This window comes from Perca flavescens, chromosome 17 (genome assembly GCF_004354835.1).
Source record: "Perca flavescens isolate YP-PL-M2 chromosome 17, PFLA_1.0, whole genome shotgun sequence".
Taxonomy (NCBI): domain Eukaryota; kingdom Metazoa; phylum Chordata; class Actinopteri; order Perciformes; family Percidae; genus Perca; species Perca flavescens.
The window spans coordinates 31,193,819-31,221,009 of NC_041347.1; the positions used below are offsets into that span (position 1 = coordinate 31,193,819).

At 40.0% G+C, this 27,191-nt stretch overlaps 1 protein-coding gene across 2 annotated transcripts in view; it reads right to left on the reverse strand.

Annotated features, from left to right (window-relative positions):
- Positions 1-2,133: 2,133 nt before the first annotated feature.
- kif20ba (kinesin family member 20Ba) overlaps positions 2,134-27,191 on the reverse strand; it is a 65,154-nt gene continuing 40,096 nt past the window's right edge. Inside the window, exons 31-35 of one of the 2 annotated variants that reach the window (XM_028603830.1) lie at positions 18,181-18,222; positions 7,425-7,499; positions 6,030-6,147; positions 4,810-4,964; positions 2,134-3,388 (exon numbers count right to left, since the gene is read on the reverse strand). In XM_028603830.1, coding sequence (XP_028459631.1) covers positions 3,308-3,388; positions 4,810-4,964; positions 6,030-6,147; positions 7,425-7,499; positions 18,181-18,222 — 471 coding nt within the window. In that variant the 3' untranslated portion in view covers positions 2,134-3,307. The remainder of the gene's footprint in view (positions 3,389-4,809; positions 4,965-6,029; positions 6,148-7,424; positions 7,500-18,180; positions 18,223-27,191) is intronic. The other variant, XM_028603831.1, reaches the window with a different exon arrangement.

Consider the following 27,191-nt stretch of genomic DNA (forward strand, 5'->3'; position numbering starts at 1 on the left):
ATAAACCAGAGCATGTTCTTCTCCCATTACAAAGTGCTGTGTGGACTGGCCAGACCCTCCTGCGGAGCTCTGTGGAGGAAGGTCTGGCAATATGAGACTAGGACTCCGCTAACTTGACTAGGAATGAAATGATTTAATCGTGCAGCTCTTCTGGAATTTCCAAATGTTATCGGACCGAATGGATCAAAATTCCAATAGTGAAACGAGTCATTTACAGAAGTCTCTCTACCCATGTAAGTCTATGGGGGAAAAGTCTTTTTGGGCCAGAGGGCATAACGTGACGGACACGAAAGTTGTAATTCCACTGTTTGGCCGCTATGCCAAATTGGCTTCAAAGCCCAGCGCACTTCCAGGGGCCCCGACTACAGTAGATGGAGGTCGGCACGCCCCCAGTTTGGAGAAGCAGGCACAAGTCCCAACATGGAGGCAGCAGCTAAACGTACATTGTTGAAGTTATAGCACCAAGACGTTGCAAATAAATAATATTTTGCAAGATAGCGTGCAGGAATTTGTTGGCAACGTACGACCTACTCGTCTGGTTGTGCAGTTGATTGATATATTGCCTAATTTTAGTACGCTACGTGAGCGATCAGCGTCGACAGGCTTTCAGAGTGACGGCGTCCCAACGAGGCTGGCCTACTTTAGAGTAGCAAAACATTTTCACCATACTATCGCAGGTCTTGAACCAGTTTATCAACCAAAGACAAATGTGTGTGTATGAATGAATGCACATACATACCATGCAGAACTGCTGCTACTTATTTTCATCACCAATACTAATATTTAGGGTATAAAAGGTTAGGGTATACAACATTGACAAAGCCCAGAGTAGGGCTGCGCCCCCTTTCAGTTTTTAGATTAGTTGACTAATCCGTCATTTTGGTCTGAATCTACCAAGATTAATCATTTTTATGCTTTTTTTCACACCGAATGACTTCTTTCCAAAAAACTTCTGAGCACATCTCCGCTAAACACAAGATTTAAAGCGGTGCTTTGCATGATTGTTTGTGGAGAAACTAAAGTCTTTACAGTTTACGGATCTGTCGATTAAATCAACTATAATTTCTAAAATAATTTCCCTGAGGGGATCAAAAAGTATTCTGATTCTGAACTAATCAGTCGACAAAATCGTATGAGTGTTAAATCAACTAAGAATTTCTTCAGGGTTTCACCAGGTCAAATTTGAGACTTTTTAAAGACGTTAATGAATGAAATTTAAGACCTATATCACGTCCAGAAACATCGTCTGAATTAATTATAGGACTGTTGTGTAGATTGGCTGCAATATAAGCTGCATGTTGGTCTCATCTGTAGTCCTAATAGAGCAAAATATATTTGGGACTAGCGACAGAAAGAACTACAACACCATGCAATAATAAAAAAAATGAATTCTAAAGCGCTGCAGAAACATTTCAAGAAATTAGAGGTAGCGTTATATTGATATAGGAAAATTAAAACCTGTTTAAAATTATTCAACACCTAGAACACATTACTTTTTAAGGCCTAGAATTTTGAAAATTTCGACTTTTTAAAAAGGACAATTCCGGTGCAAAACGACACATGTACCCACTCTTCTCTGGGACATGTTTTCATGCTAATCGAATGTGTTCGTAGCTTGAAACACGCTGATTAGCTTACAACGCTAGTATTCGGGGCACAGGGAAAAGTAAAAACAAATCTCTATTTATACCACTAAAAAGGCTCCAAATATCACCAAACTTCAACGGTAGCATATGATGATGGTCATATTTTGAGCCTTTTTAGTGGTATAAATAGCGATATATTTTTACTTTCCCTGTGCCCCGAATAATAGTGTTGTAAGCTAATCAGCGCTAGCTTGTTTCAAGCTACGAACACATTCGATTAGCATGAAAACATGTCCCAGAGAACGACAGAGTGGGTACACATCTGTTATTAAATTTGCAATTATTCGTTTTGCACTGGAATTGTCCTTTAAGACCCCACAGTAACCCTGTTCTTTAGTTCGAGAGACCCAAAGGGATGGCTCTAAAATGCTACTTTTCTTTGGCCAGTGTTTTTAAAAAAAAAAAGAAGAATCAAAGAAAAACAGCAGATCTCCACATTTGAGAAGTATTTATATTTTTAATTGGAAAATAAGACCAAGGCTATAGAATTAAAGTAGAGAAAATACATGATGGTATGACAGAAAAGTATGCAATAGGTATTTCAAAAATACAGAAAAGTGCACAATTTCAGAAAATAAAACATAGGAATGAAACAAGCTTCTTTTCCTTTTTTTTTTAAACTCAGCTTTGAAAAAAACTCTTTCCTGAACAAAAGAAAGAACACTCAGCAGGCCTTCATCTTGAACAGAATATAATGATGTACAGAGATCAACAGCCAGCGGTCCTACAGTCATCGCTTTTAGCACTCAGAGCACGTGGACTATTACAAGTCTGCATGGAGGTGTTTCAGTAACAAGTACACAGTAGAACCGATGATACTTTTATCCTGCATTCTCTAGCTTTAGTGTACTATCAGGTTTGTTCCGAGGGAAGAGATAAAGTGCGGTAGAGAGTGAGAAGTGAATACAAAGTGAACGACAGAGGCATTTAAAATACCTGACTTCCTATCTGAACCGTTATGAAAATGAATAGTTGCTTAGAACACAAGACATTTCCAAAACGCTCTAATAGCAGCTTTTTTGATATCACTTGCAGAAAATAAAACTAGTGAGCTGGTGCTGCACCGCCTTTCACAAACAGGACAACATTGAGACGTCTGAAAAATGACATTATAACTGCTATAGCTTCCTCACATTAAGTAAAACATAAAAATAAAATACAATAACCATTCTCCAGCACAGCTCAAACATGGCGGGAGAAAATTGCACTTTAAAGTAAATAAAAAAAGTCAGCATCTTTTGTCTAAGAGGTGTAAAAGATGTACAAATTCAGAGTGCTTACTATTTAATAAGAGTATCTGCAGAGACGTGAGTCATTTGATGATAAATGTGGACCAAATAGCCAAACGTTGATTAGTATTGTGAAGGAATAGTTCAACATTTTGGGAAACCTGTTCGAGATTTAGATGACAACATCAACCAACAAAAAAAATACACTAAAACTGTGCACCGAACGAACAGCTGTATATTAGTGACTTTGCTCTATTCTGAAAACAGTATTAAACTATAGATTTTTAGATTAAATAAGATAACTTAAGAAGGCATGTTTTAAGACTTTCCAGCCCCCATGAAATAGAAAAAAAAGGTGTTGGGCAGCTAAATGCTCCCTTCATTTTGTGAAGATAGTGTTGAGATGATGTAGAGTTAATGTAAGTAGGTTCATTATTTAGCCATCCTGGAGCGAAGGCGCCTCTTAATGATCGAATGGTCACTCTCTCTCTCCTCTGGCTCTCTGCTGATTATCTACAACAAGAAAAAAACAAATTGTTAAGGTGCTCATATTATGCTCATTTTCAGGTTCATAATTGTAATTTGAGGTTGTATTAGAATTAGAGATGGCCCGATACCATTTTTTGCTTCCAGATACCGATTCCGATACCTGAATTTGCGTATCGGCCAATACCGAGTACCGATCTGATACCAGTGTGTCATATATTTTATTATGTTTAAACAACTGTATACTACTATCCCTGTATGGATGTCATATGATTTCTATCTTTGCTGTCTGGCTCAGGTTAAACTCTTTGTAAAACATGAACAAACACAAACAATGAATGTCGTAGAACTTTCTTTTATTCTCCAGTTCGGTTATAACGGAAAAAGAACCTAAATAAACTACTTTAACGTAGATTTTCTTTAGGGCTTTATTACGTGGTATCGGATCGGTGCATAAACTCCAGTACTTCCCGATACCAGCGTTTTAGGCAGTATCGGAGCCGATACCGGTATCGGTCCATCTCTAATTAGAATAGGTTTACATGGTTTAATTTTCAAAAAAACACCATATTTTTGTTGTACTGCACATTTCTGCAGCTCCTCTATTCACCCTGTGTCAGGTCTCATTTTTAGCTACAGAGTGAGACATCTCAACTGCTGTAACATCTTTGTTGTCAGTTGCACATGCTCAGTAGCTAGGTAAGGACTACATGAGCTAGCTAGCGGTTTCCCCAACTTCAGTCAGTACAAGGCAGGATTAGCCGGGAGACTTCTTCTAACTTTGTGTGGAATACCTGCAGCACAGGGACATGGAAGTAGTTCTATACAATTTATTTTGTAGATTAGGATGAATTTGTGTGTGTTGTAGCAGTGTTTTGCCATTGAGAACGTGCTAGCATGTTAATGGTTGGCCCAATGGTTGGGAATGATGTCACAACTGAGGCGAATGCGTTCCATTTACAAGTCGGATTTTCGTTGTCGTCGTTAGCTCTAACCAGGTTAGCCGTTGTTAGCAATGCCAGTTGATAACAACGCATTACGCTGTTTTTTTGTGCATTCAAACAGTGTAACATGTCCACAGATATAGAATATGGACAGCGCTGCGTGTATTTAGTGAGACACAAATAAGACATGAGTGCTTATAACTGTATGTTACTACAGCTTTCACTGCTGTTGGTGCAGGGAGCAGCCATGTTGGATTTTTAGCTCGGGGTACTCTGTGGTTGTCAGAGTTCTGAGCTCTGCGATCATATAAGGCAGTTTTGTTGTCATTACTTAGAATTCCTCATAGGGGCGACAGAAACTACGCACTATAGCTTTATGTACGGATTTAAGACTTTTTAAGGCCTAACATTTTTATTTTGAAATCTTAGACTTTTTAAGACCCCCCCCCCCCCGAAACCTTGGTGTACTATGACGACAGTGGACTTATGTATAATGACACTTACTGGGTGGGAGGGCATGTCCATGGGGGAGGAGATCTCAGGCCGGTAGAGTTTCTTTTTGTTCTTTTTGGCTCTTAGACTGAGGGATGAAGAGGAGGCAGAGGAGGCTGGTGAGTCTGCATCGCCCCGGCCGCTCACCAGACTCATCATCTTCTTGGCTGCAGAGATGGAGGCATGCTGAATTAGATACTTTCGAGAGATTAAGATCTATTTTAATTGACTGCTTAAATTTATGTCGGTGAACCATTTGATCGTGTTAAATGTGCTCTGCATATTAATTTCACTCTGATTCACAGGCAAAAGTTGTTGGCAGGACGCAGTCGTTGTCATTCTTTTGTCTCGTCAGGGAAATTGATAATACGAAAAATATTAAATAATGTCAGTTTTATCCTTTTATCAATGACCTACTGATCTTGAAAAAATTCCAGCATCTGTAAAGCCAACACTGGCATGGCTGTTATTTATTGTTCAGGTTAAAAAAAAAGAAAAGAAAAAAAAATCAATGGAAGAGACTGGAAAGAAAGGATGGGAGGAAGAGAAAGAGATGGGACAGGCAGGTGGGGAAGATCAGCGATCAAAGGAATGGAGAAGGGAAAGGACGGAAAAAGAACAGTGGAGGGCGAGAAGGAATGAGCAACGGAGAGAAAGGGATGGATGAATGAGAAAGAAAAGAGTGAGGTGTTGGAGGAAATTAAATAAACAACAAAAGATGATGGAGCAGCAAGCAGCAGAAAAACAGAGAGAGAGAGAGAGAGAGAGAGAGAGAGAGAGAGAGAGAGAGAGAGAGAGAGAGAGAGAATGGCGGCAGACGAGATAATTGAGATAATTCAATGACCGAGTGAAACTGCCAGTCCCCGGGGATAAAACTCGCAGATGACTCCGGTTGATTCCAACATGTTCCCTGTCTTCACTTCCTCCTCTAAGCCATCATTAGTATCTGGAACTCGGCCGCCCTTGCCCGGCTACTGTGTCAAACCTGCGTTACCCTTCCAAATGACTCCGGCAGGAACAATGAGGTTTGTCATTGTGTGTCCTACATTGTGTTGCTGCATTCAAGTTTTCATCTGTAAAATTCAAAAATTCTAATAACCCACTTGGGCCGGGTAATTGTCTTCTATCAGTAAGTGACTGAAGGTGAATGAATATAATGCATCACAATGCACTGGGGAGGATAGAGATATATATATAGCAAGCTTTGAAGAGCCACACATTGACACACTTACCTTTAGTGCCGAACAGCGTGGGGGAGCTCTGCAGGAAGTCTCCGATCTTCTGCAGAGTTCCTTCCTTTCTGCTGCGGATGCTGCTCTGGGAGTCACTGCGGCTCGATGGAGAAGAGATCTGATCACAGATGAAAGCGAACTGTGGTTAGTCTGTCAGCGTGTACAGCGAGGAAATGCTCCATGTGGATTACAGTACAAGCATACGGAAACACACACCTGGAGAGGGAGTCCAGTGTGACCAAATGATCTAAACCACAGATCACGAAATCACACACTGTCCCTTGTAAATATCTATTAGTTTTTTGGTAAACTACCTCACGGTTCACCTTTGAACTACTGCACTTAGTAGAGTTGTGCAATGTATGCATGCATTCTAACAAAGCAGTAGGGTTGGGTATAATTTTTTTTTTTTTTCGATACCGGTGCTAAAACTATACTTAAAAAAAATGTTGCCTGAACAGATACTTAAGAAGAATAAAAAAAAAAGAAAAAAGAATAGCACAAAATGACAGTCGGCGACATTAAAGAACAGCTTGTTTATTGCTAAGGACATATGGTCCAATTTAAATAATTCATTTAAAATGTAATTACAACAACTTAATTACATTGAAATAAAGCCACACGTTAGACCGTTTAGCTTTTAACATTTTAACCGCGTTTAAGCAAGCTGTTAGCTAATGGTAGGCTCAAGTTACTTGCTGCCAAGTGCAACCTTAAAGCAACACTAGAGAACTGTTCCTGCTTCGGTCCCCCTACAGGTTGGAAGCGGAACTGTCCATTACATTATGCAAGCTTGCCAGATCGGGTAGTGGATCTGTAGTTTGAATGAACTGGACAATGTAATGGACAATTCCGCTTCCAACCTGTAGGAGGACCGAAGCGGGAACAGTTCTCTATTGTTGCTTTAAGAAGCAATACGTGCAGTGATGCATCTGTTGCCTGTATTGTCTGTTTTGGAGCAACAGAGAGCAGCGCAGGCTTTTAAGTGGCACCGAAATCTGCGCTGTCATCCGGGCCGGTAGATACCGGCCGTTTGGGAACAGATGCCATATTGGCACCAGGTTTTGGTACCGTACCCTACAAAGCAGAGGCCATTTGTTGTTTGTTCACCATAATAACTTTGACCTTAGCAAGCCCCTTAGCAATTAGGGTAGAAAATTAAATATTAAAGTATGAATCACGATGACAGCCAGCCTACGAAAACAGAAGACCTCATGCAAAACAAATGTGACATCCTTATGTAAGAATAGGCTGACCTGCGCGGTATGATGAATTAGTATTCTACCAAAGTAGGTTTTCTACATTGAGGCGTTAACTGTATTATTTGTTAATACATTCATATTTTAACATGGTTATGTGTGTGTCTGCACGCGTTTGTTTCTGTCTGGTTGTCACCTCCTCTTTGTGCGGGGTCAGCTTTGGCATCAGTTTGGTCCGTGTGTTCCTTCTGTTCTCAGCCTCCATTTCCTCCTATCAACACACAAGGCAATATAAAATGAAGACACACAAACAAACAAGAGTGTGTACTGAGTCATCTGTAACAGCAGAATAAGAGGCTGACGAACAGAGAGGTTTATAAAAATAACAACCACAAAATGTTTCATAATGACATGACTGGTTGAGATGGGTCCCGACAGTAATACGAGGTAGACGTCCGTAGAAAAACATTCAGACACTTTGTGCACCGGCCTCTGAGGTCGAAGTTCAAATGCACTTACACCATTTTACCGGCCGGCATTATTTTCAAGGAGAGAAAACAAGCTCCAATTTAGTTTCATTCATCTGCCACAGGGGCTTGAAGAGTCTCAGAAACACCCAATTGATCTTCAGTTTTCACTTACAAACAAGATTTTGATGTCGGTGACAGGCACTATTGTCCACCTTATGTAGAAAACCTTTCATTAAGACTAGAAGAAAACAAGTATGTATTCTGCAGTTGAATACAATTTCGGAGGGAAGACCTCGGCTTTCAGGAAGAAAGTAAAGGACAATCTTGCACATTTCTTCTCTTTTTATATCCCAGATATGCCAAGGATAACAATCTCGCAAACATGTACTTTTCTTCATCAAGTGAAGCGTGGGACATGTTTCTCCCTGGTCTGCTGTCTGAGAGGTGATGAGTTGAATGACATGAGTGGCGTATGAGTTCATGGAGAATGATTTTATAAAAGTCTAAGTTTGGACCTTTGCAGATTGTGTCTTATGTGTCAGTTTAAAGTTAGTGCTCTGCTGAAGTGTTATTCCACCAATAAAATGGGACTATTACACAACTGCGGCCTTTATTTTGTTTACAGCCATTGTAAAGTACAAAGAATGGATTTGCCCAGAAAGTTTTGAGTTTTGTGTTGCAATGTGAGCCTTCACTGCGCTGGCTCGGCGAAGGACATTCTTTCGCTGATGAAGTGAACCTTTTTATCGCAACCACTGTTTTTTCTGTCTACTGTGCTGTCATTGAAACAAACATTCAGTACCCAGTATAAACACTAAAAAATGATTTAACCTTCACATTTGCTGGATAACGTTGTGATAAGGTTGAAGCCTCAAATTAAACTGGATAAATGTAGTTAAGTTACACAAAATAGTCCTAACTGACCATGTAAAAATGTAGCAGAAAACCTTTACACTCCTACTTATTTTGCTACCATCACGTCCAAGAGTCAAAATATATATTTCTTGACACAAGACTCAAATGAATGTGCTTAACTTTTTCGTATTTTCTTGACTATCTTAGGTTTCCAGTTAGTTTGTCCGATTCCTCGGTCTTATCGCTTTAGTAAATAGCTTGCCAAAATTCAGAATCCAGAAATATCTCTTCTTGTGGTTCATCGACCATTTGACCAAGTCTTAAAACAGCCTCCTACCAACAGAGGGTCCTGGGTTCATTTTTCTGACGCAATGCTCCCATCTTTCTGTCCCACGCAGGCTAGTCTCACATCGGTTATCGTTACTGGGATAGGGGGAAAAAAACTTTCTGGCTGATTTCCTTTATCCCATCAATGTACAATCGTTGAGCCAGAATATATGCATACTTACAGAGGGAGTCAGCAGTGGCTAAGACCACAGGGGGAACTGGCCACCCCAAATTGGGAGGGAAGAGTAAGTGTCAAAAATATATATATAAATATAATAAAATAAAAAAGATGTGATCTGTCTGTATATTCCTGCATCAGTACATCAAATCCCTGGATATATTTTGGTACTCTAGGAAATGATGCGATTCTGACTCACATCTAGCCATTGGGGACAAGCTGACCTGAGAGGGTGGATCACCGACCGCGCAATGTAGTGGGCGTGGTGGACGCCGTAAACATGCTCCACTTTGAAAAGCACAAAAAAAGAGGTTGAAACACGTGAAGTCATCAGTGACTCAGAGTACGTTTTTAAAAATAATCTGAGGAAGGAAGAACGGAAGGGAGAGAGAGAAGTATGAAAGTTGAGATAAAAAAAATATGAAGAATGCACATAATGGAGCTGGAGAGAGAGCGTGTGTGTACACATGTGAGCGAGTGAGGAAGAAACAAGTGGAAAGATACAGATGAGTAGTGCAGTGATAAGTGATAGCAATAAACCGTAGGGGAGAAAATAAACAAGATGAAGTGTGACAGAGAGAGAGAGAGAGAGAGAGAGAGATGAGATGATAGAGGGAGCGTGTGGAGAAAGTAGAAAGAGACGTGAGATAATGTGAATCAAGACTGGGGACAAAGAAAGATGCAGAGAAGATAGTGGGAGGCAGAGATGTGCTGCAAGTAGATCTTTTTCTTGCCGGATTTGGAAGAACAGATTCTATATTCCCCAGTGTTTCCCAAAAATTAGAAAAGGGGTGTTTGTTTAATATATAAAGGAAATACATGTATATATAAATTGTGTAGTCATTCAATTTAAATATACATACATGTACTTCCCCTCCTCAAATCTTATCAATTGCAAACAGTAATGTAAAGTGAAACGTTGTCTGTATTTAACATTTGAGAACTTTGGATTTTATGTTAAAGCCAACATGGCATCATGACTTTGCGTAAACATACACGCCACTTTCCTAAAGCCAAATGGCGTGCTATCTGTACGCATTTTGAGCTATCCACGTGTATGTCTACGCTGTATACAGCGGATGTAAACATACAGTCGTCTTATCGCGAGAATGCTTTAGTAACACAAAAAAACGACGGTGACCAACGTCACACACTTAGGAAAACAAACGGTTAAGTTTAGGAAACATTGGGGAAGGCTTCCTGGCCATCCAGGGTGAAAGTCCTGTGTTTTACCCATCCGTGGACTTACGTTCTTTCATACTACTCGCTACGGCGAAAATTCACACGTAATGTAGGTCAATGGCGGCCGAACGGCATTTATAAACACGCTAAAAAGCTATCATGCATCTTGATAACACGCAAAAACGGCATACAAATTTTTACGCCACTTTATGAAATCAGTCTGGTTAAAGCTATAGTGCGTAGTTTCTGTCGCCCCCCATGAGGAATTCTAAGTAATAACAAAACTGTCGGCGCGTCCACATGATACAAGCCTTCCGTGATCGCACACACCCCTCCTCCTCCTCCTCCATGCAGTTGCTAGTAGCCATAACGACAAGGATTAAAAAAAACATGGACTCTTCAGAAGAGGTCATTATCTTCACGGGAGCCACAATCTTCTGAACATAGTCATACAGAGAACCACAGAGAGTTGTGTGGAGCTGATAGTCTTAATTAGCTTTGTAGCAACTCGTTTGGCAACGGCTTGAATGTAACGGACGTTCATTAATATCAATAATAAAAGTAAGGTACTAAAGCTTTAAATAAAAACTTTTTTTTTTTTTAAAGCAAGGTATCAAAAAAGGCATTGTGTTAATATTTGCAATATTACTATTACATTGTAATGGCTGTCTTTTAGACTTATCCCCTGGTGATCCCAAGGATCGGTAACGGGTCAATCTGGGCATATTTTAATCATCATGTCAATTAAAATAAAGGTGATCAAAATCTACTGTTCAGACCACCTCAGCCTGCTAGTGTTGCACCGTGGCTCCCCTTCAGCACAGTGTGAGGATCTTGCAACTAGCCAATTATCATTACCAAAGAGACGTTAACAAAAATGTTTGGTAGCAGCGCTAACCAGTTAAAATGACAATCGTTGCCGGCAGCAGATCACATAAGCCGTCGCTAATTAATGTTAATTCCGTGCTCAATTTGAAAACCGTCCAAGTTCAACTTGTGTTGCGGTGTTGGTTAAAGTGGTATCAGCAAGCTTGTGTCTGCACTCCGCCAAAGATCGTTTGTGAGGCAAGAAATTCCACTGGGTAACATCACAGTAGAATCGCGGGAGGACTGAGTGTCTCTGTAGATCCAACAAATCCAACAGTGTAAGAGATGAGCAGAGATTTAGGACTGACATTCTCATGTTAATTTTTCATTCCTATCATATCAATATTTAAGCCTATAAATCCAGCATTTATTAACCAGGACATCCAGTTTCAGGCTCAGGTAGCTTGTCTCAGGTAAGGTGTGTCAGATTGAGTAGTCTACAACTGTTATGTCATTGTTTCAGATACATATTTAATGATCATTTAAGTACAAATAAGTATTGGATCAGACTCAGCAGATATATTAAAGGATCTGGATCAGGACAGACTTAATATCTTTGACATTTTTTTGTTACTTATTTGCCGACATACACACAATCTTCAATAAGCGGATATATTTGGCGAGAATAAGTTCCAAAAATGTCAAATGAAACCCAGCCCAAATATGAGCTGTTGCATTCATGCAGACAACGGCGCAAAAGAGAATCCTCCATATATACATGCATCTTTAAGAATACATTGAAATGACTAGGAGCAGACTTTGATGACTGAAACATCTAAACGCTGATTTAGAGGACTTCACAGGCGGTGAGAACAGAAAAGGGGGGGGCTACAAGCTGTACTCTAAGAAACAGTTATATAGTAAACAGTATATCAGTGTGTATAACTGATGGACTCCACGGTGCCCCTCTGTTGACAGGGCCACACTAACACCAATATCATAAAATCTAACAATTCAGAAAGATTTTCTGGCACAGCGGCGATGTCTCCTCTAAAGAAGAGGCATAACATCGTCAATAAATCATTAAGAACTCATCTTCTGAACGGACAGACGTGGCTGGCTGGGAGAGATGAGGCATCATGAGAGACCAAGAGAGGACGAATGACTGAAAGAGGTTCAAGGACAGAAAGAAAAGAAGAGCGAGAGAGAGAAAAATGGTCAGGACTGAAGAGAAAATGATCGTGTGCCAAGAGTAAAATCTGAAGCCGTTTATTTGCTTGTGTGTGTTCACATTGTGCCAGTTTACATGTCCCAGCCCACCAACGCTATTATCTTGAAGAAAAATTGAATGGTGCAGGAGTGTGGATGACTGATAACAAGCCGTATCGCTGCCGGGTCGATTCCTACAGATGTCAAACCCTGCTGATAAGAATCCACTTTAGCATTCAACTCCCTGCATGGGTGTCACATGGATGAAGTACAAGCACTCTATTTAAGAGGGAGCAATTACATTTACATTATTCCATTCATTCTGACAATATAATTACCTCCAAAAACAAGACAACTGGCAAGAAGATTGAATGCATCTACTTTGCATTTACTGTAACAATGTTTTACAAGCAGGAAGCAGAAAGAGAAACACTTGCAAGCATTTGAAAAATAACCCTTATAAATTATGATTAATAATGCAGAAGATAAAAAAGTATAATAGATAAAAAGATAAAAATGACGTATATCCATTTGCTAAATGTTGGTACTTACTGTAACACTAACATTGACATTAGGGCTGAAACGATTCCTCGAATAATTTGATTACAAAAAAGCCTCGAAGCATAATTCTTTGACTCAAAGCTTTGTTAAAATCAATGTAATTAAGGTTGTGCGGCTCACTGTGTTTCCGCACGGAGGATTATTACTAGTGCACAAGAGGTTGGCGCTTCTGTGAACACAAGACTGACGGCCCAGATTACAAGGGAAGGAAGACGAAAATAGCGAGGGTCTAAGAGTAGAGACAGGCGAGAAAAACGACAAATTTTAGGATCACTTTAAGTTGCAAACATGCTGCTACATCATCTCTGTAACAAACATCCAGTCTACTCATCCATTCCACGAAGTGAACCCGACAGGTTATATACGTCTTTTGCTCTCGTCCACCGCGCTGTTTTAAACAACTAGCCTACAGCATGCTACTCTGCTAATAGCCATGTTTTACCAACAAGCTAAAATGAAAGCTGTCGGTTTGTAGTCTGTTTATTAGTTTGCTTCTAATCTTTGGAAACTTAGCTGCTGCCGGAGACAAACCGGCTCCTCGCCCCAGCATGGCTACTTAATATGCGCGTGAATGACATCATCATGCCGGTGATGTCTGCATTCTTTCTCCTCACTGTGTATTAGGGTTCTGAAAATGTGTCCCCCAGAATAGTGTAGTTGAATGGACCTGCTGTAAGCTTTGTACTGTCACATTTACCCTCTGGTTAGTGAACAGCTCTTTTGCAGTGCAAAGAGCCAGAGGCAAGAAGGGGAAGGGGGTTAAAAATATTAACATTTGTGCCACCAAAAATGTACTATTGTAATGTTTTTTTTTTTTTTTTAAGGGTATTGGAATTTGGCAACAAAAAATGTTGCTTTTTCTAAAAAAGGAAACCTGTCTTTTGTATATACAAGACAAGTTTCCTATTTTTAGTAAACACCAATAATAAATATTTACTATTGCTGTTTACCAAGTATTTCTTTACTACGTATTTCTTATCCAATTACTCGATTAATCGACGGAATAATCAGTAGAATACTTGATTACTAAAAGAATCAATAGCTGCAGCCCTAATTAACACAAGACACTTGGATAAACGCAATTATGATGTCAACAATGTCATAAGGCAGAAGCCGAGAAGGTCCCGGCTTTCTCTCCGAGAAAGCTACCATTCGAACCCCTATTTTCCACTGGGCACGTCTGCGGCGCGACCCCTGCGAGCAATCATAGCCATTCAAGTCTATGCTTGATAATCCACCAGCCGCACCACGGCAAGACCGGAAGCGTGCTTGACACAACATCACAGATAATTTTTATATAGACAACACCAGAAAATTGAAGACATGGAGTTTAACCGTAGGAGTGCTTGGAGTGAAAGGTTGACACTAGCTTAATAAACACGTGATTTTTCCGTAAAGTACTTGTAGAGACAATAACATCTGCGAGTCGGGCAGCAAGACGCTCCGCTTCTGAGACGCTCCCGGTGTGGTATGGCGCGAAATAGGAAGAGTTCATGTTTTTTGTGGTTTAAAATTATGTTTAGGTGTTTTGCACAACACAGTCATCATCCAGAAAGCTTAGAACTGAGACAACCCAACTCAGAGTCATTTCCTGTAGCTGTGTCACGTTAATTTCGGCACTTTGGGAGACTAGAGGCAGGTCCTGAGTGTTTTGATTCCAACGTGAGTGGTAACGTGAACACAGAGACTGATCTCATCAAGTGGCATATGTATGACGCGCCAATTCCTATGCCGTTTTGGCGTGTTATCAAGACGCATAATCGCTTTTTAGCGTGTTTATAAACACCGTTCGGCTGCCATTGACCTACATTACATGTGAATTTCCGCCGTAGCGAGTAGTATGAAAGGACGTAAGTCTGCGGAGGGTTTTGGTGGTGGATGGGTAAAACACAGGACTTTCACCCAGGAGAGCAGGGATTGTGTCCCACGTATGATGTTTCAACGGTTTTTTTTTTTTTTCAAGCCATCCCAAATTAGGCGAAAAATAACTTAGTTTGAGACCTCTTTCTGTCTCAGCATCAAACTCTCGCAAGATCTGGCAACACAGATTAGCAAACATCAACCATCGTCCTAAAAATAAACATTTTTGTAATGCTAAATATGGCGTTTAGCTGTTTAAATATCTAATGTTAACAAAAAAGAAAATAAATTATACAAATATAACTTTTTAGAGGTCCACGACATTCACTACACTTCCAAACAAGGTCACGCCCATTTAGGAGACAGGAAGTGTGTACCACTCTATACCATTGGGGCAACGTGAAATGCTTTCTTATAATCTTTAGTTATAGAGAATCTTTGCTTTAATACACAGTGCTGTGTTTAGCTTGGACTGTGAAGCCCCACAATTATTACATTTGATTAAGTTGTAATTGGCAAGGACACTTTCTGTAAATGCAGTAGTACAGGATGAAGTGATTCAAGTAGCGACTCTGTACTCAGCTGGGAGCAGTGTGGGCCTGTGGTCATACAAGCGACCCTGTAATAATCATAAATAAACTTCGCCACTGAGTTATCCGCTCAAGTGTCCTTGAACAAGGAACTGAATCCCACCAATTTCTAGGAGCACAGGCCTGTGGCTCACCCTCAACTCTGACCTTCCTGTAGAAGGGAGGATCATGCTACAACTAGATTGTACTGTGGCAACATCAGCACGCAGACCAAAGCTCCACTTCACCCACCCAAGTACTCTCTAGTCCACTTGGTGAAAATAGAGAAGAAAAAAAAAAGCTGTGTACAGAGGAAATTGATGGAAGACTTAAGACACCAAATCTGCTCCCAGTGGCTACATTTTCACACACAACAAAACTGTCAGTTTTTCCACACATAAATCCTCAGAGACTCACCAACCTGATGTTTTTGTTGAAGAAAAAAAAGGCTTGAGGTGGTGTCTGATTTTAAATACCTTGGAATCATTCCAGATTCAAATCATTTTTTTTTTCTGACAAAACAATCACGAGACACATACACATAACACAGGACCACAAACTCATCTGACATTACAATACAAAGTACAACAGACAGGGGTGGGATGGGGGTGGAAGAACTATAGTAGTAAATTCAATAAATTCCTAGATTTAAATCTATCTTTTAGAAAGCATGTTTTAATAGGTGGCCAGTACCATCAAATTCAACCTGGCTAACTGTAGGCATATAAGACCATATCTAACTACGGAGGCAGCAAGCCTCTTTATGCACGCGATCATCTTGTCCCACATAACATACAGTCTTACAAGCTAAGCAAGAATGACAACTCTGAAACCAATTGAGTCCCTTTACAAACATGACCAACACCTATTACAATTGCCACATAGTACAAATTAACAATTTATATAATTTTGATCATCCTTTGATGATTTTGCCATGTTTAAGGGGACTGTGTTGTACAATAAAGACGTAGCAGGTTTGGGCAAACAGTCTTCTCAAAGCCACCCGTTACCTAGTCTATATCCTTCGCGTTCCACTTCCGGGATAGCTACAGTGCTGCAGGAAATTCCGCCGGATGCATGTATTTCCCGTTTCTTTCCGCTTTCTTCGTGTTTTAATTTTAAATCCGCTGGATTCTGAGAACTATTGTTGACTGCTCCTCAGATCTCTGCAGGGTAAATTGAGACAGCTAGCTACACTATCTGTCCAATCTGAGTTTTCTCTCGCGCGACTATTTTGCAGCGGCTCTGTGCTGAGTTTAGCACTGCCCGTGACGATTCTGATTGGTTTAAAGACATTTCAATAAACCAGAGCACGTTTTCCTCCCATCCCCGAATGCTGTGTGGAGTAGCCAGACCCTCCGTCAGCGCGCTTTGGAGGAGGGTCTGGCAAAGCGAGACTATCCATTACATAACCATTAAAACATATAATTTAGAGATGGCTTTAAGCAAAACAAACTTGCAATTATGAGTAATCATGCTACATCACAAGTGTCAAACTCAAGGCCCGCGGGCCAAATCCAGCCCCTTGCTAATTTTGATCCGGCCTCTATATACATTTAGGTTCACAATAAATTTTGGCCCAAATACTTTGTCACTTTTCACAAAATTTTTTTGCAATAATATTGTAAAATATATTTGACTTTTCCCATGACATAAAAGCAATAAACTTGTATGTCTGGCCCTTGATGTGATTCTGATTTTCTAGTGTGGCCCTTAGGGAAGTTGAGTTTGACACCCCTGTGCTACATCATCTCTGCTAATTTTGTAGTGTATGCATGTATTTTATTATATTGTGTGTCCTGTAGTATTGAGGATATTATATAACCTGTTGAAAATATGCTTATTAGCTAACTCGGGCACATTTCCATTGAGGTGGAAACTGAAATGGTAATAAATGTGCACTGTCCGTGGTGAATAAATTAATAAATAAAATAATGCAGAATGCCACACTATGATTTAAATGTTAATGAGTAAGATACTCCTAATTTAGTTGCATGACTGAATGTCATTATACAATATAAACCCTTATCCAACTATGAAGCAACTGTTTTGCAACCCAAAGCAAGCTATAAGCTGAAAAAATGGATACCAAGTTCTGCAACACTCTTTAAACATGATTTTCCTCCATCTTTTAGAAAAAAAATAAGACCAGAGACCAGCTCTACACTATACCACAGAAGCATCATGGAAGAGATTTGTTTTTGAGGGTGAATGCTGGAGGGAATCTGTGACATTGAGGAATAATGTGAAGGGGGTGTCCTCAGGAATTAGTCACTTTGCTCTGTAACATGGAAACGGGTAAATTAATGGAACGCTCTAACAAGCAACCCATATAAACATCCTCATTGCTGTAATGCCTTGCTCTGGTTATTGGCCATAATCAAATTATGTGCACGTAAATGTAGTCTCTCTCTCACAACTCCAGAAAGAACGAGAGAGAGAGAGTGAGAGAGAGAGACAGTTACACCATCTGTTTTCAAATCTCTACTGATGCAGTGAAGGTTGGATGAACACATGCAGTTTTATGCACCATATCCTCACCGTTACTCATTCATTCTTGCATCTACGGTTGGCTAACAGCCAATGAAGGAACTGGAGGTGAAAACACTGTTAAGGACAACAACTCCGTGTCTCCTGCGTGAAAGGTTTTCCCAGTATTCTCTGCTGGATTTGTGAGGAAAGTTAGGGATTCAGGCCTGCAGCCTTTTGGTCAAAGGCACTCTTTTAATGTTTATCCTACGCTGCTGCTATACTTGAACTTCCCGTATAAATTCCTTTACCAAATAATGGGACTTATTCATGATGGGTAAGCCATCTGGTTTAAACTATACTAATGTGGATAATGATGATGAATAATGAAGAATGTTTGGTTGTATGCTTATGAGTATGAAAGGGTGAAAACGTGATGCGGTTCTGTAAAAGAAAAATATGTACCTTGTGTGTTGGTCGTCGTTTACTCCTTCTGAAAATGTGAGACTTTAGAAAAGAAAGAACTTGGTTAAAAACAAACCTATACATGTTACACATTTTAATGAAATAACTATCTTTTCAGTTAGATTTTGAGTTTGTCGTGACATATTGAGACACTAATGAGATGGAATGGAACAGGGTTTAAGGTTATCATTTTGAAAGAAAGCATTAACAGTTGATAGAGTTCAGGTCCTGATGGGATTGGATTGGGTTAGGGCTTTGACTTCGAACTTTGTTATTCGAATATCATTCGAATATTTAAAAAAATAATGATATTCGAACGAATATTAGACAGCCCTTAATATTCGAACCTGTTATGGGTTTTATTTAGCATTATTTTTTGTAAATGTGTTTGCTTGTAAACGTTTTCAGTTCAGATTCCAAGGCTTTTTTACGCATTTCAAAATGCAAATACGCGTGACAGCGACGCACGTCCCTCGGCCGTGGCTCGGTAGCGTTGCATCCCCCCCCTAATTCTCAAAGAAGGCTGGCTTGCCCAGGGCCAGGCCAGCTCTGCAGTGTCTTTCTCCAGTCGCGTTCCGCTGTCTCTCCTACCTACACCGGCCCGCACCGCTCCCTTCTCTCCTTTCTACCTGCCTGCTCAGTGCTGCTGCACATGAGGAGAGAGCACAGAGGGGAGGGGCTGCTCCTCAGTCACAGAACAGAAGAGTGAGGAGACTGTTTTGGGGCCACAGGACAAAAATACCTTGCGTGCTCACTGGACAATACTGGTTATTTTTTATACAAAAAGTCGCTGTCTTTTCTACAGAAAGTCACCAGATTTGCCGCTAGTCACTTTTGTGAAAAAAAGTCGCTAAGTGGGTCTGAATAGTCGCTAAGTTGGCAACACTGCCCACACACAAACGCCGCCTCGACGCACACACCAGCACACAAGTATAAACATCAGACCACTTACGTAGGCTACGGTGAAAGCTCCAAACTTCCTGTCGAAAGCATAGTGTTTGTGTTTAAACCAGGGTCTGACTTTTAATAAAAACTTAAGTTTGATACCAATATAGGTCTTACTGAAGGCATTTAATGGTCAAAATAGTATTAATAAATATTCGAATATTAATAAACAATCGAACTTCGAATATGATTTTTGGGCAAAAGTCAAAGCCCTAGATTGGATACAAAGTGCCACTGGTGCCACCGTGGTGTACAGCAGAGTCTATTTATCAAGCTGTTAGACCCCAAGAGCCCCATGACTCCCTGCTACATTTGTGTTCAATGTTTAAAACCAATGGGCTGTGTGTGTTTGAAGATCCATATTACTGTATACATTTCGTGTTGTTCACAGAGGGTGTATTTTGGAGCCACAGACTTTCCTTCTGCGGGAAAGCCACTAAAAGTTTCAAGAGGAACATACCGAAAGAATGAAACCCATATATAACCCAAATGGAAGCTGTGGGAGCATTATTTAAATTGCCTAAATTGTGTTTAAAAGTGCTGGTGTCTTTTCCAGAAGCATTAAGGGTTATGTCCTCTGAGGTCACAAGACTGTTGCAAATATTCTACATAAGGGCTGAAGAGAGTATTCGTACAGAAAAGGCCCTGCATTTAAGAACCTTAACTGACTATGAGGTCATATTCTGCATTCTAGTGTTGAGGCCATGATAATATTGTCCCCCCATGGAGTGGACACAATGAAAACAACACCTAACAATATGATGCTATCCAATACAACAGCACCACCCTAACCCTAGGCTGAAAAGCTATCAAGAGATTAAAAAGTAAACCTAAAACCATAAATAAATTTGTCCAAAAAGGTCACCATTTATACCTTATGGAACTCCACTGTTGGACAACCACAAAACCCTACGTTTGTCTACTTTTCCACTTCTCATTCACGCATAACTGTACCAGCAATGTTTGGACTCCCTGGAACTGCCCCCTCAGACATCAACCAATCGCCAGTTGTGATGTAGAACAAATTTTCTGTCAATGCCTACGTGTAGGCCTGCACAAAGTATACTGTACAGTATAACTTGCCAGCAGGTGTAGAAATTTAACCTACTACGTGTTTCAGGAAAGAAATGACAGTCAGTGTCAGAAACTTTTTAGTTTCTTTGCATTCCCAACTTTACTGAAAAGACACTTGTGACCTCAAAACCACGGGATCAATCATCTCATGTCACATGTTAAACCCCTACTGAGTTAGCGTAACTGGACAGGGCAGAAGGGGCATGTCTGAATCCAGGTACTTCAGTTGAACAATGTTTTCCCTATTAAACCTCTCCACAGTAACCTGCCTAAAATTGAAGAGCGCCATCCTACAAATTTACATTCATATATGACAATGTCAAGAATAAATTGTTTGCATGTGAAAGCGCATTTATCTGCAGCAGTTTTATGTTTACTTTACATATCTCACATGGATTATTTCTATTTTTTTGGATTTCTACTTAATTCATGTTGTGTGATGACCAGCTGTCTAGAACATATAGTCTCATATTCAAAGAACTCATACTCAGATAAATCTATCAAGAATCATGCAGCAGTAAACAAAACCAACAATTTCCAGATGTAACTTGCTTAGTCAAAGTTACTGAAGAAAATCTAATTTAGCTCCATAAAACAAATTTTTTTAAATGTGGTATACCCTCATGACTTTCCCCTTTCTTCCACATTTGCGTTGATGCATCTCAAGCAAAGCCAAACAGAAACTCACGCACTATAAATACTTTATGCAGTTAATGAAGAGCTAAAGAGTGAAGCTGAGCGAGATGGATGGGTTGTTGTTTTAAGTTGACTTCCCTTAAAAAAAAAAGAAAGTCAAATCTGCAAAACTGGCTAAAGGGTTTGAGGACTTCACTGTTTGTCCGTGTCTGTCTGTGTGTTCTCTGACTCTCACTCTCTCCTTGACATCTGTGAGGCCCTATTAGGCGCTGCCCCATTAATCAGCCGTGAACCTGCTCTCTGCCTGCGCTCCTGCCGACTCTCGGCAGGATCAAGGATAGGCCAAGATCCTGCTGGCAGACAGAGAGACAGAGAGAGAGAGAGAGAGAGAGAGAGAGAGAGAGAAAGAGAGAGAGAGAGATTGAGTAAAGGATGAGATATTCTGTAGCAATCACTTTCAGATGATCTAAAAGGCCCCACTGGCGAACATACTGCATGTCTCTTACCCTAAAGTGGCATTGGCTTTGAATAGCTTATATAATAAACATACTGTACAAATTCTCATTTTCAAAATAACTAAATAAAAATGTCATTTCTTTTTTATTTATTTTTTTAGAGGAGGGGGACTAATTCCTGTGGTTCTTAATCCAAGCCATTTTGGTTGTTTTTTTTAAAATGGTGGGGGGAAATCTGTATTATAGTAAACTCAGGGTCTTCAAAAAACACAATATTAGTCTAACATTCACTCTCCTTTTAGCTCTGGTTTGGTCTCCACAAACCAAATATCTGACTATTTAGCTGCTGGATGTTACCTTCTTTACCATTTAATCTCAAACTTTATTTGCCTGATGTTGAGTTATTCATCAGATTTTCTGGAGTATGAATAGCCCTCTCACATCACAGTGAGTCACTTGATTCTATCCTAATATTAAAAATATCACTTAAATGGAGATTTCAAAATGTCCTGGTACTACATGCAAATGTCATGCATGTTCTTTTCCAAAATATGACACAGTTAAATGTTGGCTTTGTAACGGTTAGTCATTTAGTTATAAATCAAAGTCAAGTCATTTAACAGTGAACATTTAACTACCCAAAGTTATTTTGGCAAGCTCTTATTCCAAGGATTCTTATTCCGTCAAAACACTCCACCACAACTGGTGACGCAAGCCAAATTTCCAAATACAAGACCTCCTCGGGTAGATCTTAAAAATAATTGTTTCGTCTTGCCTGGCTGTTACAGTATACATTTAGCAGTTATTTCCATTAAGTTATTACTCCAGTGAGACTCTGGGACGACGACTGACGCAGTTGGTAGGAGTTCTGTGATGGAACTAGAAAGTTTCTATTACAGGCTGTGCAACTGAAGTGGGAGGGGGACAGGGACAGCTAGCTGTGATCAATTACATGCGACTTTATGTGTGGTTTTTTTAGTACCCATGCAATGACGCATGCATACAACATATCTGCAGACTTTAGATTTGGTAAGGTTTTCTATAGTGCAATAAATACAATGTCTTTAAAGACATTTAATATGTGAGTTAAGGCACTATCATGTTTGTTGGTTTTGCACCTGAGCATTTTACAAGTTAATTAGTGTATTCTTTGTATTTTTCCTAAGGTAACTTAAACATATTGCATCATGTGTCTGAGAGTTAATTATAGGCTATATTGTCAGACAATAAGACAACTTGCTGCAGTTTCCGGTGATACGTATACACATCATTACAAAATATGACAAAGGTGTGATAAAGCGACAACATAAAAGGCATGCTGTGCTAATAGATGTGTACATTAAGTACAGGCTGTGCAGTTACTCTGCGCAGATATAAAATCTCTCGGCAGCCAGCTGTCACCGCTGTGGCAGCTTCTTCCGACTTTTCACCCTCATCCATTGCTGCTTATTGTTTCTGCTCCTATCCAAACACCCTACCCACAACCCCTCCGCTTTCATCTTGACATCTAACCTCCCTCCTAATCTCTCCCCCACCCATCTCTGCTTGCCAGCCACTTTCATCTTCCCAGTCTCTTCTTTCCATCCTCCTCTCTGCTGTTTTCCCTCTGCTGTCATCCTCCATCTGTCCTTCCTCCCAGCTTTGTTTCATTTCACTTTCTCCCTTCCTGGCTGGCATTTCCTCCCCCTCTTGCCCTTAACCAATCTCTCTCAATTTATTCATTCGATGCTGCTGCCTCCACATCCCTATGCACTATTTCCTCAATTTATTTCGGCCAATTCCTCTCTTGGTCGTAAAGCTCACCTACTCTTTTTTTCTACACTTTATTCTCTCCCTTTTTCGGTTGTTGGGTAGTACGGTTTACTTCAGCCTCCTTTATTGGCCCGCTACTGTATGAAGGCCGACAGGGTCATTTAAGTGTCAACGCCATGATGACCCTCGACACTTCGATACCCTCTGCATAATTTTTTTCATATGTTCTGATGAGAAAGGCTTTCCAAGTGGAAACTGGGTCATTGCAGGAGCATGAATGGAGGTACTGTTTGGGAGAACAAAGTGTACAAAGAGGAAAAAGACAGACCATGTCTATGAAGCTGAAATTATTTTTTAAATGTGTGCATGAAAACAGAAAATATCTTTATACCCACAGAGAATTTGTCTGGGTCTCCCATCTTCTCTTCGGAGTCTTTCTCTACTGCCTTTATAAAAGAGATGTGTTCTCATTCATAAATGTTGACTGGAGTGCCCCAGATCACCAGAATAAAATCAGACGCAATGTTGCATCGTTTTGATGTGCTGTAGAAACCCTCCCCATCACAAACACCTACATCTTTTTAATTGAACCCCCCCCATCTCCTCTTCCCATTCTCCCTCTTGAACCCAGGTCAGTCAGCAGAACCGCAGTCATTAGTGGAATTACATCGCAGAGCTTTCCCCCCGTGTAAATTCTCCCGCTGCTGGTATCAAAAGAGAAAATGTCGTCATATCAGCAGAGTACAAGGAGACTGAGTAAAAAGAGCAGAGTTAGATTGGGAGGAGTACTTCTTACATTAACGTGGCCTAATATGTTCCAGCTAATGAGCTTTTGCCGGAGTATGTAGGCACATTGCTAACACGCCTTCACACAGTTCTTAGTTCTGACGGATTTAAAATATTGAGGAGGGAAGATGTAGAGTATCGGGTCTCCTCCATCTTGTTGGTCTAAGTCTCTTGGGGAGCTGTTGAAATTCTCTAATACATTACAACTACAGGTTTGGCCCACTCACAAAATCATTTTAATTACTGTCATTTTCCAATAATCCAGTAAAAGTGACCGTATTCCTCATTGCGTTACAATGTACTTGTTCTGTTCTTATGTTTTTCATTTATTTTCATTATCACCTTAAAACAAAATAAGTATTCTAAAACACGAGAAAAAAGGTAATCAAAACTACACGTGAATATTCTCTCAACTGTGAGGTTCGGCGAGCAAAAGGTTACTGAATAGTTACCTCAAAACCGCCCAGTGTTTCCCTAGCCAAGTTTTATTACTCTTAAATATTTAAGACTTGAAGTTTGGCTTCTTTTGGTAAAAGAAAAAGAGGTTTAATACAAAAAAAACATTTTATATTCCTTAAAGTAAGGTATCAAATAAATGTATTTGAAACTCTGGTGTCATGTCGGCTCGAGTATTGTTTAGTTATGTGAAAACTTCTTTTGACCTCTACTTTTCAAAATGTTAATCAAAAACACTTAAGTGTGCAAAATATTTTAAGTGGCTGCATCACAAAGTTGACTCAGTTTCTAAATAGCTTTCCTCTTGATGCCATCTCAAAGCGATTTTCATCTTTTATTCAGCAAGGTTCACTTTCCGTGGAGTGAAGATGCAGTGTCAAGATGCATCTGGGAAAACAGCCTCAAGAATATTTAGTCAGTAATTACAATTTCAGATACTTTAAGGTAAGAAAAAAAAAAAAACCTCAGCAGACCGCTGCAATTAAAATGCCCATCTTTCATTATTCAAATCACTTCATTGTGCACACCACCGTTAGTTTATTTTAACGAAACGTAGAATAGACACCTTTCAAGTGTTGAAGCCATCAGATAATCAGCTGCTCCACAGGGCAGCACTGAAAGCAATTTGTGAAGGTAGATGAAATAATCCTCTGCTAAGTAAAAAATCTTGTTTAGGAAGATTACCTACATTTTTACCTTTGAAAAAATAGAATCAGGGTGTGCTATGTTAAATGTTTGCCAGATTTTGCCATACAGTGTAATGACAAGTATAAGCATATGTTTGTCCGCTAAATCTCTGAAAACCAAATTTGAATGGACTCTGCTTTGTCAGTTTTTCAACATGGAAAAAGCCTACATGTATTCTGATTTCCATAGCATTCATACCCTTACCCTTGGTGACAACACTTAACTCCAATACTTCGAATGTCAACAAGAAGGGACGTCACCCAACATTGTTTAAAGCACCTTTAAAGGGGTGATAGAATGGTTATTTCACGCTTTTCCTTAAGGTCTCCTAATAGGGTATGTAACATTGGTTGGGCTGAAAATGACTCTTTTGCTGTTGTTTTTTTGCCCTAATGCTACCCTGTTAAATGGGACTGGACTGAAATGAGAGCTTTTCAGCCTTATATTGTCTGCTCATGAATATTTCAATGAGCTGCCCGCTGATTGGTCTCACACACACACATTCCCCCTTTTGAGGTTCTATGTATGTCCTATTGACCCTCCAAACTGTCGTGTTTCAACTATGACGGTTTTGCATTCTATCACCCCTTTAAGTGAAAATAGTTAAATAAGAAATGCCCAATTCTGCAAAAGGGTTGGATAGGCTTAAAGGCCGTACACACCGGGACGAATATCGGCGCGCGTTATTCGCCAGCGTTTTTCAACGCGTTTTTTGTGTTCACACCCAAGCGATTTTCGCTGACGATGAGCCGAGTGAACATGCAAATTCATTCCCTGACATTAGATGGCGCTTAATGTAACACAGAAATACCCCGGTACACAAGGTGGCGATTGTCAAACGTTTGTGGGAAAAAGTTACAAGCCTATGTACATGAAAGACAATTAAGTGAAATGAAACTCACCATCAAGGTCCATTTGCTCTGCAATACCACTCCATAGCAGTTCTCTTTTGTCAAGATTTTTGTAGTCGCTGTCGCGTTTGTCATAAAATGCTTTATGTTCCGACACCAACGAGACCAGCAGCTCTACATTCATATTGCCTTGCATCTTCCTTGTCTTATTTCTTCACGGCAGTGTAGACGCTACTTGGCATATATCTTCTTCGCCGTTACGTATGTGTGCTCGGCAAGACAGTTTTGTGTTTGAGCGCCCCCAAGTTGTGTTTTACTGTAACTTCAGAAGCTCCAGACACGTGAGCAAAAGCACCAATCTCATTGGTCGGAGAGTTTTTGACGCGGTGCGTCAAACCAAAAAAAACGAACCCAAGGCGTTTTTTAAAATATTATGCTTTTACGCGTGGAGTTTTTTGCATCAGTGTGCACACTCACATTGGCGCCCTTTGTTTAGGCACGAGGCGTTAAACGTCGGCGAATATCGCGCGCGAAATTCGTCCCGGTGTGAACAGGCCTTTAGGCGACTGGAGGAATAAATTGGTAATTGGCAGTACATCGGTAGTAGATTTTTGGAATTTTTTTCAACAGCAGAGAGACACAGTGGGGAAAAACAGTGTGTAGAGCTGACTTACTTACACATAACTCCGTAAATTAAAAGGTTTATTTTGACCAAACCAGAGTTGGCGATTGTTTGAAGAGTGGTGTTTGGGACATTTATTTTGTTTGTCAAATTTGAATGAAGTCTGTTTTACGATGATCAGCGAGGTTAAATTACGGTTTCTGTCAATGGAGTCTGGTGGCTTTGAGAAGAGCAAATAACAGTGTTGTTGTTTCACATCTAACTAAGTGAGTTTGTGTTGCCCAAACCAGAGTTGACAAAACCGTAGAAAGACCAACCAAGACAGCTTTGGTGAGTTTTAGGTTATGTTGTAAGAGGATTAACACAATACATATCATCACAATGTCAATCAGTGGGAAGTTGATAAAACTATTCAACTGACAAAAATGAATACAACAGTATGTTTTGTTGGTCAGTAATAAAGTAGTCTCTACCGTATTGTGTTTCAGTGACAGAGTACATGAAATGAATAGCAGCTGCCTGAACATTGAAACTTTTATCATGTCACCACTTAAAAGCTGCTCCACTCAAAGTTCATCTCAACCATGACGATCAAACAAATCCTTTGTCCTTTTGATAATATCTTGAGGTTATCATTTCGTCATTCTGGTTTGCCATGCACAAAATTGGCTTTGATGGCTTGTTTTGCTATTAAAGTAAATCAACTTATAACACGGAGCACGTGCAAGTATGAATTACCCACATTTT